Below are 15,000 nucleotides of genomic sequence, written 5' to 3' on the forward strand. Positions count from 1 at the left end.
GATCAGCAGTGGGCATATTCCTTTACAAATGGCGTAAAAAAAGAGTATATGCCCGTACAGTATGGAGAATAAACTAGGCATAATCACCTTGCACGAGTCACTGGGAGACCAAAAGGGCTTAGTAAGCTATGCAGTATGCATTTTAATTCTGGATTTAAGCCTTTAAAAAAAGGCCTCTGAACTATGTTGATTGTACACAGATCACAAAATGAGATTACTCTGCAGTGCAAGGCTAGATAGTAAAATATGCCTTGTAATAAAAATGCAAATATGTGATTTTGCAATGCTTTTGACTCTTGAGTGTCAAAAACCACTACAGTTGTTTGTGTAATCATGAAAATTCTTGTATGGCATTGCCGAGCGACATTGATACTTAATATGTGGTAACCAAAATAACTAAAAAATGTACACAACAGTACACAATAGAGATGGAAATGTCTAATTCAGAAGAAACCTTATCCAACTACAACTAGTATTAGCCCTGGCCTGTTATTTTTACTACCAGTAGTAGCATTGGCCTAGAAATTAGCTTTAGTCTACTATTAGCATTAGGCTAAAATTAACATACAGTGAGGCTAACATGAATAAAAAATGAGACATTGAGAGTTTTGGCTACTAAATTAGTAAACCTTTTCATCTTTTTTTTCTTTTTTTTTCTTCTTGTTACCTGTGGCCACGATGACTCCGGGTGCAGAGTTCTTGCTGATTATGCTTCCTGAGAGGTATGGGTTTTCTGACATTTGCAGTTGAAGGTGCAGGGAGCAGAAAGGCTGTGGGAGAGGAAGAGAGGGTGGGGTCGGGGGGGGGGGGGAGTTGGGGTCGGTGGGTTTGGTTGGAGGTAAAATGACAAGAAGTCCATTAAGTCTGACACAGCTATTATGTACCTGTCACTAAAAGCAAATCACCATGACAGGCTACACATTAAAGAGTTGAAGACAATTCACAGGGAGGGAAATAATATATATGTAGTCCTGCTTGATAGTTAAGGCACAGCAGAAATTCTCTTTTTTTTTTTTTTTCCAGTGTCTACAATCACAGTGTTTAAAGGAAGGGAGGGAAACACAATCACGGTTTGACCAGAGTACAGAGATTACAAGGCACCATGAAGGTGCAAAGAATGTGATTTCCTTTGCTATTCTTGTACGCTGTGTTGTTTTTCCTCATATTTGTTTTTCAGTGTGTGGGGGAGGGGGGGGGCACAGCAGTGCTAACGACCCAAATCGATCCCCCAGCTTTTGGTTAACACCACCGACCCCCCCCCCCCCCTTCCCAAACACCCTTGCACCTCCCAGTGCTTTGGCCAATGCTTGTTTTCATCATTAGTCATTAACACAATGACAAGGAGGACTTGACATTAAAGCACCGAGTCCTGTCTCTGGAGAACCCACAGACAAAAGAGTCGACAATTATATCAGTGTGTGAGGAGAGACGGAGAGGCGAGGGGGGGGAGATAAATAAATAAAGATATTTAAAGAAATCTGCGCATCCCCTTTCATCTCTCCATTGATTGCCTGACATTGTTGCGGCGGACACCAAGGGCAACAGGATTTAACGGCGAAATCAAAAAGCAATGGCAACCGGCAATTAAAGTATCACAAAGAAAACGCCCTTTTAAATTCACCCCCCCCCCAACACACTGTCCTCCAATCCTCCCCTCCTCCCCCTCTAAAAAAAAGACACGCTTCAGGCTCCGGCCCTTCTGTTCCCCATCCTCCTACAGACGGGATTCCCCTGCTAATACATCCAGACGTGTGCTGTAATTGCCTGTGGGCGTCTTTAAGAGAGGCACAGTGCGGGCCACCCTTGCTTCATCTGCTCTCACCCGCTGACGGGGGTGGGGAGGGGGGGAGGGTGACGGCCCATCTCATCTCATCTCATTTGACAGACAGAGCTTCTCTTTTAACGTCAGCGGGTTTTTATTCTAGCAAGGTGGTGGGGAAAAGGTTGGGGTTGGGGTTAGGTTTGGGGGGGGGGGGTGGATGGGGGACTTAAGTTCATAAGCACATAGGTCAGAAGGTTAAAATTTTCAGCCCCCTTTATTGAACCAGCCCACCACTTGAACCAAAGGACTCTTAAAAATGCAACGGCGTGTAGTGCTGCCCCAACCTTTGTCTGTACACATAGGTCAGAGAGAGGGGGGTGCACACTGTTTTGGGGGGGGGTGGGGGGGGTCAGAGGGTGTGTAAGTCATCGAGTCTCACCAGGACGCAGTGGATGTCGTTCCCCTCGATGTCGCTGGTGGGTGCCTGCAGCAGTCTCCAGTCGCGGCCCTTGTTGTAGGTGATGTAGGTCTTCACCTGGTTCTCCAGCTTGCGGTTGGCGATCAGCATCCCCTTAATGCCTGCTACCTGGGGGAAGAAAAAGAGAATTGCTTACTGAAAGACTCCTCGTCTGACCAAGGCTGTCAAAAAGGCAGCATTTTTATTTATCATACCTCTCTCTCTCTCTCTCTCTCTCTCTCTCTCTCTTTCTCTCATCACACACTGGCTTATTTCATTTTCAAGGGTGTAGTTTGAAATTGGAGATGGAGGACAAGGGGTTGTCAAAAAGTAAGAGGGAGGAGGTTTTTATTTTATTATCAGTGTAATGGTAAACCTTGTCAGTTGGAGGCTTTTATTGTCTGTGGTGTAAGTATGAGAAAGTTGCATTGTGATTTAATAGAGAAGTGGTTTAGTAATGGAGAGTTAACCTTCCAGCAGGGAAGTTTTGAACATTCTAACAGAAGATTTTGTTCCGCAGCAATGTAAGCTTCTAAAACTCCATGTTGAATTCAAGGAACCCAGATATTCTTTAGAACGTTCAATTTCCAACATTCCTGTCTCACGGACTTAACTCTCACTCCCTTCTCTCTCTTTCTTTCTTTCTTTCTTTCTTTCTTTCTTTCTTTCTTTCACTCAGTACTGACTATGTTGCTTTAAAAATCGCAAAGACCGACAAGTTACCACTTGCTTCCCTGACTCCACTCTCACCCCTCACTGCAATTCTCTTCAGGAAGTTCAGAGGATGCCCACCAAGGTGGACAACACAGGCTCATGACAATGTCAGGACCCCTTTCGCCTCATCTTCAATAATCCAAAACGCCCTCAAACAAAAAAAAAAACAGCTGGGTTGACCTGTCTGAAACCGACTGACCACTTTCCCAAGAGAGAGATAGAGCGAGAGAAAAAGGTGATAAAGATAGAGTTTGTGTTGGACAGGGATAGGACAAGGGAGGGAGAGAGAGAAAGACAGGGGGAAACCCGAATGGAATGAAAGAGTGAGAGAGAAAGAAAGAGCAAGATAGAGAGAAGAACAGGTGGACAGGTAGAAGGGTACAGGGTGGGAAGAGATAGACAGAGAGAAAGACTGGGGAAAACAGCAACAAAGAAAAGTGAGAGATACACAGATAAAGCTAGAGAATCAGAGAGAGAGAGAGAGAGAGAGAGAGAGATGGATTGATGGAGATAGAGAGAGAGAGAGAGAGAGAGAGAGAGAGAGAGAGAGAGAGGGAGAGAAAGAGACTGAGAAATTGAGATGGTGGGATAGAGCTAAATATATTGAGAGTGAGGAGTGAGAAAGATAGAAGATAGATAGAGAGAGCTAGAGAGAGAAAAGGGGGATAGAGAGAGAGTGAAAGAGAACAGGTCAGACATGCTCTGGCATGAGGCCTGCCGTATAAGTGGCACTAATAAGCAGACTGGTTGACAGTGGTGCGGGGGAAGACAGAGTCTGGATGGACACAACTAATGAGGGGAAAAAAAACTCACTCTACCAGGGGTGTCAATCAAACAGGTAATTATTTACTATACTCTCTCTCTCTCTCTCTCTCTCTCTCTCTCACACACACACACACACACACACACACACACTTTCTTACTCCAGCTCTTTCATATTACATCTGATATCTTTTTTCTCTTTCTCTGGCTCTGTTTGTCCTTCTTGCTCTATCACACACACACAAACACACACACACACACACACACACACACACACACACACACACACACACACACACACACACACACACACAGCTGCCCCTATTGTTTGTACTGTCAAATCAGGCCAAACAAAAGTCAGGTTTTCCACCTGTAAGCACTATCCTATTGCCGCTATGCCAACAACCTCTCTGAGATCCCTTGTGTCCCTGCCACACAGTGATGTGGGCATACCCGCTATGCCCACCACGTACACAACGACAACAACAGCAACAGCAACAACAACAACAACAACAACAACAACAACAACAACAACAACAACAACAACAACAACACACACACACACACTCAGCACTCCAAGGACAACACCAATCAACATCTAAAATCCTCATTGGTATTCAATTAGCCCCCAAATGAACAGCCCTATTTCTCTGAAGGAGCCAGTAGTTGCTGTAATTACGTTAATGGCATAGTTGACTCTGATGGGGATATTTCACATGGGGCAAAAGGAAATAAATGGGACAGGAGTGTAAGTGGTGAATGGATCTTTCTTCTCCTCCTCCTCCAACTCTCCTTGTTTCAATACCCCCTCATCTTTCTTTCTTTCTCCCTCCCTCTCTCTCTCTCTCTCTGGGCCAGATGTACAAAATCATTTGTGCCTGTTAATTCTTCACTAGCAGCGCCTTAAAATATGACACGATATGTACGAACAGACCGTGCATGAATGAAAGTGTATTTTGCCTCCCTCAGGAGGGCTGCATGGCAGATTGTGCTTTTCTCACTCATGCATATGGATTTATGGAAAGGTCAGGGGAAAAGTGAGACGTTTGTGCTGCAAAGACAATGGGAGAATAAGCATTAACAGCAATAGTTAAGACATTCCAAAGTATATAACTACGGGTGGCCGCACATGTGAAAATGGTCTGCCTGTTAAAACCAGGTGTCATCCACGCTGTCGTTAAATGTGTGACTAGGAGAAACTTTCAGAAACCAGTATTCAAAGCAACCCTTTTTTTTTTCTTATTTGGATTATGTCAAAAGCAAACTTGTTTGTTCCACTGGGTTGTTTGGCTTTTTGATATCTTAACCTCCCCTCATGTCATCCACTTCCTTATAGCCTATGCCTGCTTGATTTGAATTTGTTTGCTATAGCTGCATACTGTATGCTTGAGTAGTTTTGAAGAGGAGCAGAATTACTGTGCAACAATATCTCTCCGTTTGATGACACTTTATTAGCATGTATTGCATTATTTCCCGATGGCTATTTTTTTTTTAATTTCCTTTTATTGTCCTCCGCAGTTGATTCCTTTCAACTGCCTATGTTTGAATGTTATTATTCATATTATGTGGGCACAAGCAAATTACATTAGAGAAGTGGAGAAAAGCAGCAACCACGAGATGAGCTTCAGATTGGAAAATAAAATGCAAAAAGAGAAGGTTTAGCATACGGTTTCTGCAGACTGGTAATGGCAAATGCAGCAAACAGTGCTAGTCTTAGTACATCGGCCCGTCTTGTCTCTCGGCTCTGACTCTCTCATTCCTTTTTCACCATATTCTGCTCAGTCTCTTTCATTCCTCCTCCCTTCCCTTTCTTTCTCCCTCTTTCTTTCCTTCTTATATTCTTTCTGTCTTTCTCACCATTTCCTTCATATTCTCTCATTCTCTCTCTCGCTCTCTCTCTCCCTCGTTCTCCTGCGGCGGGCTGAACGGCGCAGGAGGGGCGGAGGAAGGGAGCCGTCTCCAATCAGCCTTAATGAAAGCCCCGGCACCATCTATTACAGATATGGATCAGCTGCTGATTCAGAAGCCCTGGGGGGGGGGGGGGGGACGACGAAGCACAGTCTCCCACCAGTCTTGCCGCCCACATCTCCACCTCCGGCTGGGGGCACTCCCCACCACTCAGCAACCCACCCAACAGCACCACCACCACCACCATCACCACCACCACTCTGCTTCCCTGCATTAACCGAGTCATCTTTGCCTACGCCTGCTGATTCAGGGGGGATATTTTTAGCTGCCCTGAGCAAGACATGAAATCTAAATTTTTTTTTTATTATTTCGTTTCTGCACTGCTGGCTCTTTGTGTGATATACGAGTGGAAAGTTGGGTCATTTTGAGGAAAATATGGGAATCTTAGCAGATGCTAGATTTGCCCCCACCACCATGCCAAAATACTTACATCCTGTTGTTTGCAACCCCTCACTACACACACACACACACACACACACACACACACACACACACACACACACACACACACACACACACACACACACACACACACACACACACACAAATTTACCAAATACACCAGACAAACCACTTTCTATTTGACTGTGGCGTAAACAGAGCGGACTATAAGCAAACAATTCAATCACTGTCTGGACCCCGACCACAGCAGAAAACCGACTGACATGACAGAGTGTGAGACTGCCAAAATGAGCTACATCTCTCTGCTAATAGCACACCACTCCAACCATCCAACACACACATACACCCACCTATCTCAAAATGGCTGACTAACAGGGGGTGCATGAGGACAACCCCAATGTGTCTTCAGACTCTGTGCCTTCTACGGTGCCCTGTGAGCTGGCGTCAATACGAAGACACTGAGAGACTGCCAAATGAAGCGTTCAGGACAAAGGCAGAGACGCTCTCCATTGTGTTTTCCACTCAATGTTTTTTCCCCCTTTTTTTAAAATCATTTCTGGCCCAGAACCGCCTGCTTCCTACTTTCCCTTAAATGTATAATTCCCTTCTCAGGGTCCTCGGAGCCATTTCGTCTTAAGATTTCAAGTCCTCCCGGGCACGGGGCGCTAACAAAAGAATTTTGGTTCCAAGTTTTATTTTTATTTTATTACATTTCTCCCAAAAGTGTTCTAGCAAGGAAGTGCTCTACTGCTAGTCTCACTTTTTCTTTCTTTCTTTCTTTCTTTCTCTCTTTCTTTCTCTCTCTCTCTCTCTCTCTCTCTCTCTCTCTCTCTCTCTTGTAGATGTGATTAGATCCTCTGCTGGGTCTCTCAGAGGAGGCACACAATTAAGTTGCCACGACTATGAACCATCAGAGCATCCCAGGTGTACTCGCTCTCTCATGCACCTCCCTGCTGGTTTCTCTTTAAAAGAGGCGCGTTCAAAAACTATGCTTAAAAAGTCCCCTAAAATACAATATGATGATCTATTTTTTGTCTTTGACTTTTCAAAAAAAAGTTTGTATCATTAAAGCTGTGGAGTTTTGATATATCTTCTTTGGTCTTGTTCTTCCTTTCTTCTGTGCCGACACTCAACACAAAGCAAAAAGAAAAGAAAAAAAAAATGTGCTAACTTTGTTGTGTGTGTTGGTGTGAGGACTTTTGTTTTTTTTTCATTAAATGTGTGTGATGCACGACGAGAGCTGCTCGTAGCTAATAGAAAGACGCAAACAAGCGGAACGGAGATTGGACACAAACAACCGCTCCGAGGGAGTAGCTCAAGAGTGGAAAACGTTGAGCTCATGGTGTGGACACAAACACAAACTGGGCCCCTCTTACATCCCAGCTGTGCGAACAACCCATGCTAACCCCCATCCCACACACACACACACAGAGGCCAGCATAGGTCCAGCCCTGGTCAGACCCTTTTCACACGAAAACTGTTGACCCCCCGCCCCCCGTTAGTTTCAGGTCAGAGTCCAGTCCGCTGAGACATCACAGTTATCCCTCAGCTACTGAATGTCCTGCAGTGTGCCGTCCGCTGGTATGGCTTACAAACAAATCTAAACACTTCCAAACATACACTACAAAACCACAAGGAGGAGCTCTGGATGGGATGTTGCACAGGTCTGTCAATCAGGATCAAATCAGCCACTTAGTGGACTAAGAAGTCACAATAGGACAAACACAGGCTATTTAACTAGAGCCACTGTGAATGAATGTCTCTACATTGGGACTCATTTACACTATACGGTCGAAATGTTGAAACGTTGAAATAGAACGTTGGGATAGAACTTTGAACGCCGAACGTTGAAACGTTGCGATAGATAAAATAAACATTTCCTTTGGGAGAATTGAAATGAGTGTTTGGACATTTTTTTATGTGTTAACAATAACATACTTTTTTTTTTGTTTTTTGAGCACCTCAATCCTTTTGTGGGTGCATACATCTTTACAACAGCATGACTCCAACCCTTTGAGTTACCTATCATGGGCAGTCACTGTGGACTCTTACCTCGTACAGGTCGATCATGCTGTTGCCCCCGAGGCCGCGGCTGGCCTTGACATTCTCCAGGGCCAGGGTGAAGAAGATGCCTGTCGGGTCGGAGATGTAGATGTTGTAGGTGTCGTTCTGGTTCCACTCCTGCACGGCGGCAAACACCTGGCCTTCGTCCGTGCTGATGATGTGCATGTCCTGAGAGAGAGAGAGAGAGAGAGAGAGAGAGAGAGAGAGAGAGAGAGAGAGAGAGAGAGAGAGAGAGAGAGAGAGAGAGAGAGAGAGAGACTCAGGTATACTGTATACTGAGTGACAGAGAGAGACCACATATGCAGATGCCTAAATATGAATGAAAGTCAGAAAATATGTATGCTGTAAGAAACAGAACAAAGATGAGAGAAAGAAGGTTAAAAAGGGGCAACTATTTATTTTCTGTAATTCCACTTTTAGTCAGAACACATAGAGTACGTTGTTCAGTTGTGACGTGCTAGCTAACATTAGTTCAACTGACAACTCTGGAATCATTTGGAGACACAAGAGAATTGTGAGAGAACTTTGAGGGAACTGTGAGAACTAAGAGAGAACTGTAAGAACTGGAAGCCTGGGGAGACCCCCCGGAAGGTGGGCACTCTCTAGTGCCAGGACAATGGGTGATGATTCACAAGCCCCAAAGGTTAGCGCTAGAGGCAAAGTACGACGGGCCGTATCAGATTTTGTTGATAACACAGTCGGCAGTGAAGGTCCAGGGCAAAGAAAAGTGGATACATGCGAGCCATTGCAAGCTAGTAGACCTGCCGATAACATGATGGACTTGGGGAGGGTACGAGTTCTATCTGATTTTCCGCCGATCTTCATTTAGGGGTAAGGTGTGAACTAGAGGGGGGAAGATTCATGGGAGACTTTCATTTTGACGGGGAATTTATGAAGTCAGAGGGAAAATGAAAGGTTGGGGATCCGAGAGTAGAATCTTCCTTCGAGAACCCGAGCATGCCCGAGTGTTCTGATAGTGGACTCTTCTTGACACAAACTCATGTTATGAAAAGTGATAGACTTGGACAGGTCTTATAATTGTTTTTATGATTAAATATGTGTGATTACTGATATGTGGAATGTTTAATCTGAGGATACAATTACAATTGCCGATTTTTGAGAATGATTACAATTAAGCTAAATCAAGGGGGGGGGGGGGGGCGAGTAATCCTGTAGTCCTGGTTCTAGGGGTGAGTTTCTGGGGACACCCGTAAGGGAGCTGAACACGCAGCAACGGGTTAACCGGGGACTCACTGGGGGACCAGGGTTGGGAGGATGCTACACCCCTATAATAGATGACTATATATATACTGTTGTTTTCATGTCTATCCTTCAACTGATACTGATAAGGCTCAGCCGCCGCTTCTAATAACAACCACAACTGTTTTCCCAAAAGACTTGCTGAGCAACCACTCACTACGGTAACTAAAAACAGATTGTTCAAAACAGTTGCTCAACAATGCTTTCACAAAACGCACCCCTGGTCAGCTAAACCCCATTAAACTCTGTGTGCTGTAGAACAAGAACAACTTCAGCATAATCACTGTTAATTTGCCATTCCCTGGACTCTCTGAATTCAATCTAATGTGTAGGAGTCATTAATGAAGCTCAGAGCGTACTTCATGCCTATGACGTAACTGATCTATCTTGCTCTGTTCTAGAATCTTTGGTTTGACCCTTAGAATGTGAAATAATCATCAGCAACATAATCAGTTTTTAAGTTTTCTTTCAAGGTGCCTGCACTTCTTTTCTTTTCCTTAAAGTGCCTGAGAAGTAATGCTTGGTTTTATTATTTTTCTATTTTCTTTTGTTAGGACACATCAGACTCTGTTTACGATTGTTTGATCTATAAAAAATCTATGTTTTTTTAATTAATCAAGAGGGGGGACTGTAGAATTCTGGGGTATTCTTACTGTATTCTGATGTGTTCATATATTACTTCTGTGTGTAGTATACAACGGGAGAGGTCCATACTATTGTACATAACATAACTGTGCCTTAGGCCTGTGCACCAGTAGGAAGGTCAGACAGGCCGATGTTTGGGAACATCCGAGGAACATCAGACATAACATGGGCCATTCGGGCTGGTATCCATCCGGCCAGAGCCTGGTTTTGTACACCTGTGGGCATCTGCCACGTTGGCATGATTTTCGTTTGTATGTTTTAGTATAACAGGCTTTGTCTTAGGTTTTGACTCTGAGACGGATCGAGGAAGCGACCAAGGAGCATCTTCTGTCGGAAGGCTCAGCCGCCGCTTCTAATAACAACCACAACTGTTTTCCCAAAAGACTTGCTCAGCAACCACTCACTACGGTAACTAAAAAGAGATTGTTCAAAACAATACTAATTAACACAGACAGTTGCTCAACAATGCTTTCACAAAACGCACCCCTGGTCAGCTAAAACCCATTAAACTCTGCGTGCTGTAGAACAAGAACAACTTCAGCATAATCACTGTTAATTTGCCATTCCCTGGACTCTCTGAATTCAATCTAATGTGTAGGAGTCATTAATGAAGCTCCAATTGAATAAAGACAGATACAATTCACAGTTAATGTTCAATTAAAACCATATTACTTCACATTTAGGTATGGTGAGTGGGGCTCTCCAGGCTCCAAGCAATGTGACTTACCTTGGGAAGGGAATATTTGGGCAGTTTAATTCTCATGAAGGCCTCCCTCTGATAGGAAACGTAATACCACGCCCGTCCAGCCGAGGTGACCTGCAGTTTGATGAGAAATAAACCACTCAGACAACAAAAGGCACCGCTAATTGCTCGCAAAATGGATGCTAGGCTGTCGAAAAGTGGATTTTGGGTTTTAATTACGGCGTGAAATACTGCACTGTTAATTACATAAAAATGGATAGCAGCGACTTAGATGGGGATTTTTTAGCCTTGGTTATGGGTGTAAAATATAGCTCTGAGACAGAAACGCCCTCACTCCCACCGATCCCACCCATTCATCATGTTGCTGTGCCAGCATCCTGTACGTGTGTGAGTGCATCTCTGATTCAGTTGCCCTTTGTAGAACCTTCTTTCTGGGAGGGGGGAAAAAAGCACAGAATTTTCTTGGCACACACTCAGAGGATGGTGCGCCTCTCCTGGGCTCGTCGATGCCCTTTGTGGGCTCCGAGGTGAACGTCGGTAAATATCTCGCGGGACAATCAATAGTCTCATTATTCTCTGTCAGGGGGAAATCTTTAAGTCTCCCGACCAATGCATGCTGTTGTCGCTCGACAGTCGCGCTTAATGATAGCGGCCTCGGCGAGAATGCAGGCCGGCGGTGATCTGGCACTACGCCTACGAGCGGAACGCGGAGCAGCAATCCAGTCTCTGCTCTTTAACACTCTGGACGAGAACGCAAACGAATGAATCGAAGAAATAACCAGAGGAAGAATCAATGAATGAATGATTGAACGAATGAATGAAAGAAGGAGAGAAAGAAAGAAAACACTCCAAAAAAAGACAAGCCAAGGGAACTTCAGAGTGTCAATGCCACTACTCCTCCCTCCCATTTCATAAGTTCAATTAACAAGATCACCCCCCCCCCCACTCAAATAAGCCAGAGCCGTTCACAAAAGCAGACATCGAAAAAACATTGAGTTCATTCTGACATGACAGAAGCAGTGACATGGCAGAAGCAATTACTAGTTCTTGTGGCGCCACTCACTAAGTGCACTCTTCGCCGGAAAAGGGAGGACAAAGAGGAGGAGGAGGAGGAGGAAGGGGAAGAGGAAGATGAGGATGCTGTGGACGGCACGCCAAGCAAACAGCGTGTCCTCCAAAACGCAGGCCGCGTGCACAAGCGAGTGCAAGGGGCCAACAATCGATGGCAAGCAGAGGCGGCTGAACTTCAAGCTAAATTGGGGGGGGGGGGGGATTGATTTTTTAAAACCGTCCATTTTCCCAGATTCGTTGGAGTGTGACGCAAAAAAAAAAAACACTTGGATGCGAGGGGATGTTCTTCCAGAGAGACCTTCCACTTGTACCTCAACAAGATGGTGAACAAAACAAGCAGTTGTTGTAGAACTAGTCTGAAAAAAGAACATACAAGAACATCCAAGAGTCCAAAAAGGTAAGACACTATAAAAAAAGAGAAGCCATGGATAACGACAGAACCGGTGTAGAAGGTCAAGATAAAAATCCTGGTGGGCATGAGAGACAGAGGACTAAAATGGTGGCCAGCGGAACAAAATAATTTCTCCCCCATCTGAATTCCTAATGCCAGTGGCCTCCTCATTTGCACAATGTCAAAGTAAATAATATTCAAGCGCATAAAAAATTAAAACCCTCTCAGAAATTGCATTACTTAGTATTCAGCACATTAGGGTTTTCGGAATTTCTATTTTAATATTTTTTTTTTCCACTTTCACAGCAACAAATGGTGATTAATGTGACGCGCCAGGCAATCGTTAAGAATGCAGACGACTGTGTGACTAGCCTGCCTGGGTAAAATATCACAAGAGCGAGAGAAGCGGCCTCGACAAGTGTGAGTAGCAGAGCGTTTTACATTCTTGTTTTCTCTTTTCGGTACGCTTCTACCCAAGACACACATCTATGAATGTTGACACTTAGAACTTGCTGAATCTAGGCTTTGTAAACAGATGGCAGTCTTTTTTATTACTATATTTTTTTCAGCAGTTGAGGTGATTTTTTGAAAATATATATAAAAAAAAAGGTGGACCACAAGTCACCCGTAATCCAACTAAAACTAGATGTACCACAGAGCGGTACAAAATATGACCGCCGCCCAGTCCAGCACATTTTTTCCACAAAAAGAAATCACGCTGAAAGGCCTATATGATTCTAACTGTCTCACTAAATTGCATTATCCACACTCAATTCTCACTGGTATCTGCTAGACAACAAGTCCCAAAACATGATTAGTTCATAGATTTCACATGTAAAATTCATTTTATACAACCCCACCTCCATCTTGCCTGTTCATAATTCTGAGAAATTCTTGATTGTTTGTGTTATGTTCATGTTATGTGTGTGGGTGTGTGTGTGTGTGAGTGTGTGTGTCTGTGTGTGTGCGTGCTTGTGTGTGTGCCTGCGTATGTGCCTGTGCATGGAAGCGTACATATGTCTACTGTGTGAGTATATGTCATACGTATGATTACTGTGAATGTGTGTGTGTGCGTGTGTATCTGTTTGTGCACATGTGTGCACATGAAATGGGTTAACATGACCCCTGGAGGCAAATATACGGAAAAAAAATGGTCATCCTAGGCCCTACAGTTCTCAAGATATTCACAGAGAACTGTGTCTGGCCTACCCTCCTTTCGGGGGGTCCAGTCCAGCGGGGGGGCTACAGATCAAAACGAAAAATGACGGTTCCATGCTATCCATGTGGGGGTACATGCCCACCAAGTTTTGTGTACCCCGGTCTTTCAGTGTCCCGGGAATCCTTGTTGGTGTACGTCACTAAATGTACACATAAATGATTTTATTGTAAGGCCCCCCATGAACGAAAGTACACAAAACTTGGCATGCATTCGGAGGGTGTCATAATGATCCTACACTTTCAATTTCGTGCAGTTTTGACCATGTCAGCCAGAGATATTGTGATGAAAACACCTAAATTTTTGCTTTTTAACTAGGTGGCGCTATTCATGAAATAAGTGGTAATGGGATGGGTTGACATGGCCCCTTGAGATCAACATACAAAAAAAAGGTGGACCTCCTAGGCCCTACGGTTCTCGAGATATTCACAGAAAACTGTCTCCGGCCACCTACAGGCCAGTTGGTGTATAGTAACATAAATTAATTTATTGTGTGGCCCCCCATGAACGGAATTCCACGAAACTTGGCGTGCATTCAGAGGGTGTCATAATGATCCTACACTTCCAATTTCGTGCAGTTTTGACTATGTTAGGTCACAGATACCTGCGATTACAACACCTCATTTTTACTTTTTTGTGTTTAACTAGGTGGCGCTATACATGAAATGAGTGGTTATGGAATGGGTTGACATGGCCCCTTGAGATCAACTTACAAAAAAAAATGGTCCTCCTAAACCTTACGGTTCTCGAGATATTCACAGAAAACTGTGTCTGCCCTACCCTCCTTTCGGGGGGTGCAGTCCAGCGGGGGGGCTACAGATCAAAACGAAAAACGATGGTTCCATGCTATCCATATGGGGTTACATGCCCACCAAGTTTCGTCTAAATCTGACTAAACCTATATGACCGCCGCTTCGCTGCGCGGCGGTCATAATAAGTATGTGCCCAAACTAAAATATAATAGAAAGGTGGAAAGGCTAAGATGATGGGCTCTAGGGCCCAATAACTTGTGCCTGCAATGTTAGCTTTCGTCTCAGTCAGGCACTAAATTTCATCAAGCAGACTGTGAGCCTAAAATGCACGTTCACTGATGGACTCTGCTAATGGCTACAGTAATCAGCCAAGATTGTTTTCGAATGGGAAAACAATTACAATTATACAGAACAGTGAATTTCACGGCCAGCGCTGTAAGCATTTGCAAATCTGTGACATGATGTTGGGTGATCAGTAAATGTGCTAGTCATATTGATTTTTCAGCCACTGACTCTTAACAGACTTGGAATCCTGTGAAGTCCCTCTACCAGGGCCAAACCCAACAACAAGGAGCATGTTTGTAAATATGGCCAAATGACCCATAGTATGTCATTCAATTGGGTATTTTTCAGTCATTTTTTTTACTTTAGGAGATATGTTAATTTCAAATATGCTTAATATATGGCATATGGCTATGCAGATCAGGGTTAATGAGGCACGTCCTACGCACTGGCAACTCATTCTAAACACAATATGGCAATGCCTGTTTTCACCCCCCATCACACACACACACCATCACACACACACACAGACACACACAAGCACACACTTT

General features: G+C 44.2%; 1 protein-coding gene across 1 annotated transcript in view; it reads right to left on the reverse strand.

Moving 5' to 3' along the window:
• Window positions 1-15,000, reverse strand: part of sorcs3a (sortilin related VPS10 domain containing receptor 3a) — a 221,268-nt gene that overhangs the window by 52,312 nt on the left and 153,956 nt on the right. The window contains exons 8-11 of the mRNA XM_076280316.1: window positions 10,762-10,851; window positions 8,118-8,297; window positions 2,202-2,348; window positions 668-770 (exon numbers count right to left, since the gene is read on the reverse strand). Of these exons, the coding sequence (XP_076136431.1) occupies window positions 668-770; window positions 2,202-2,348; window positions 8,118-8,297; window positions 10,762-10,851 (520 nt within the window). The remainder of the gene's footprint in view (window positions 1-667; window positions 771-2,201; window positions 2,349-8,117; window positions 8,298-10,761; window positions 10,852-15,000) is intronic.

This window comes from Alosa pseudoharengus, unplaced genomic scaffold (assembly GCF_046254945.1).
Source record: "Alosa pseudoharengus isolate Yale_2024_CS ecotype anadromous, Long Island Sound unplaced genomic scaffold, YU_APseudo_1.1 YU_APseudo_1.1_scf_1, whole genome shotgun sequence".
NCBI classification, from domain to species: Eukaryota; Metazoa; Chordata; class Actinopteri; order Clupeiformes; family Clupeidae; genus Alosa; species Alosa pseudoharengus.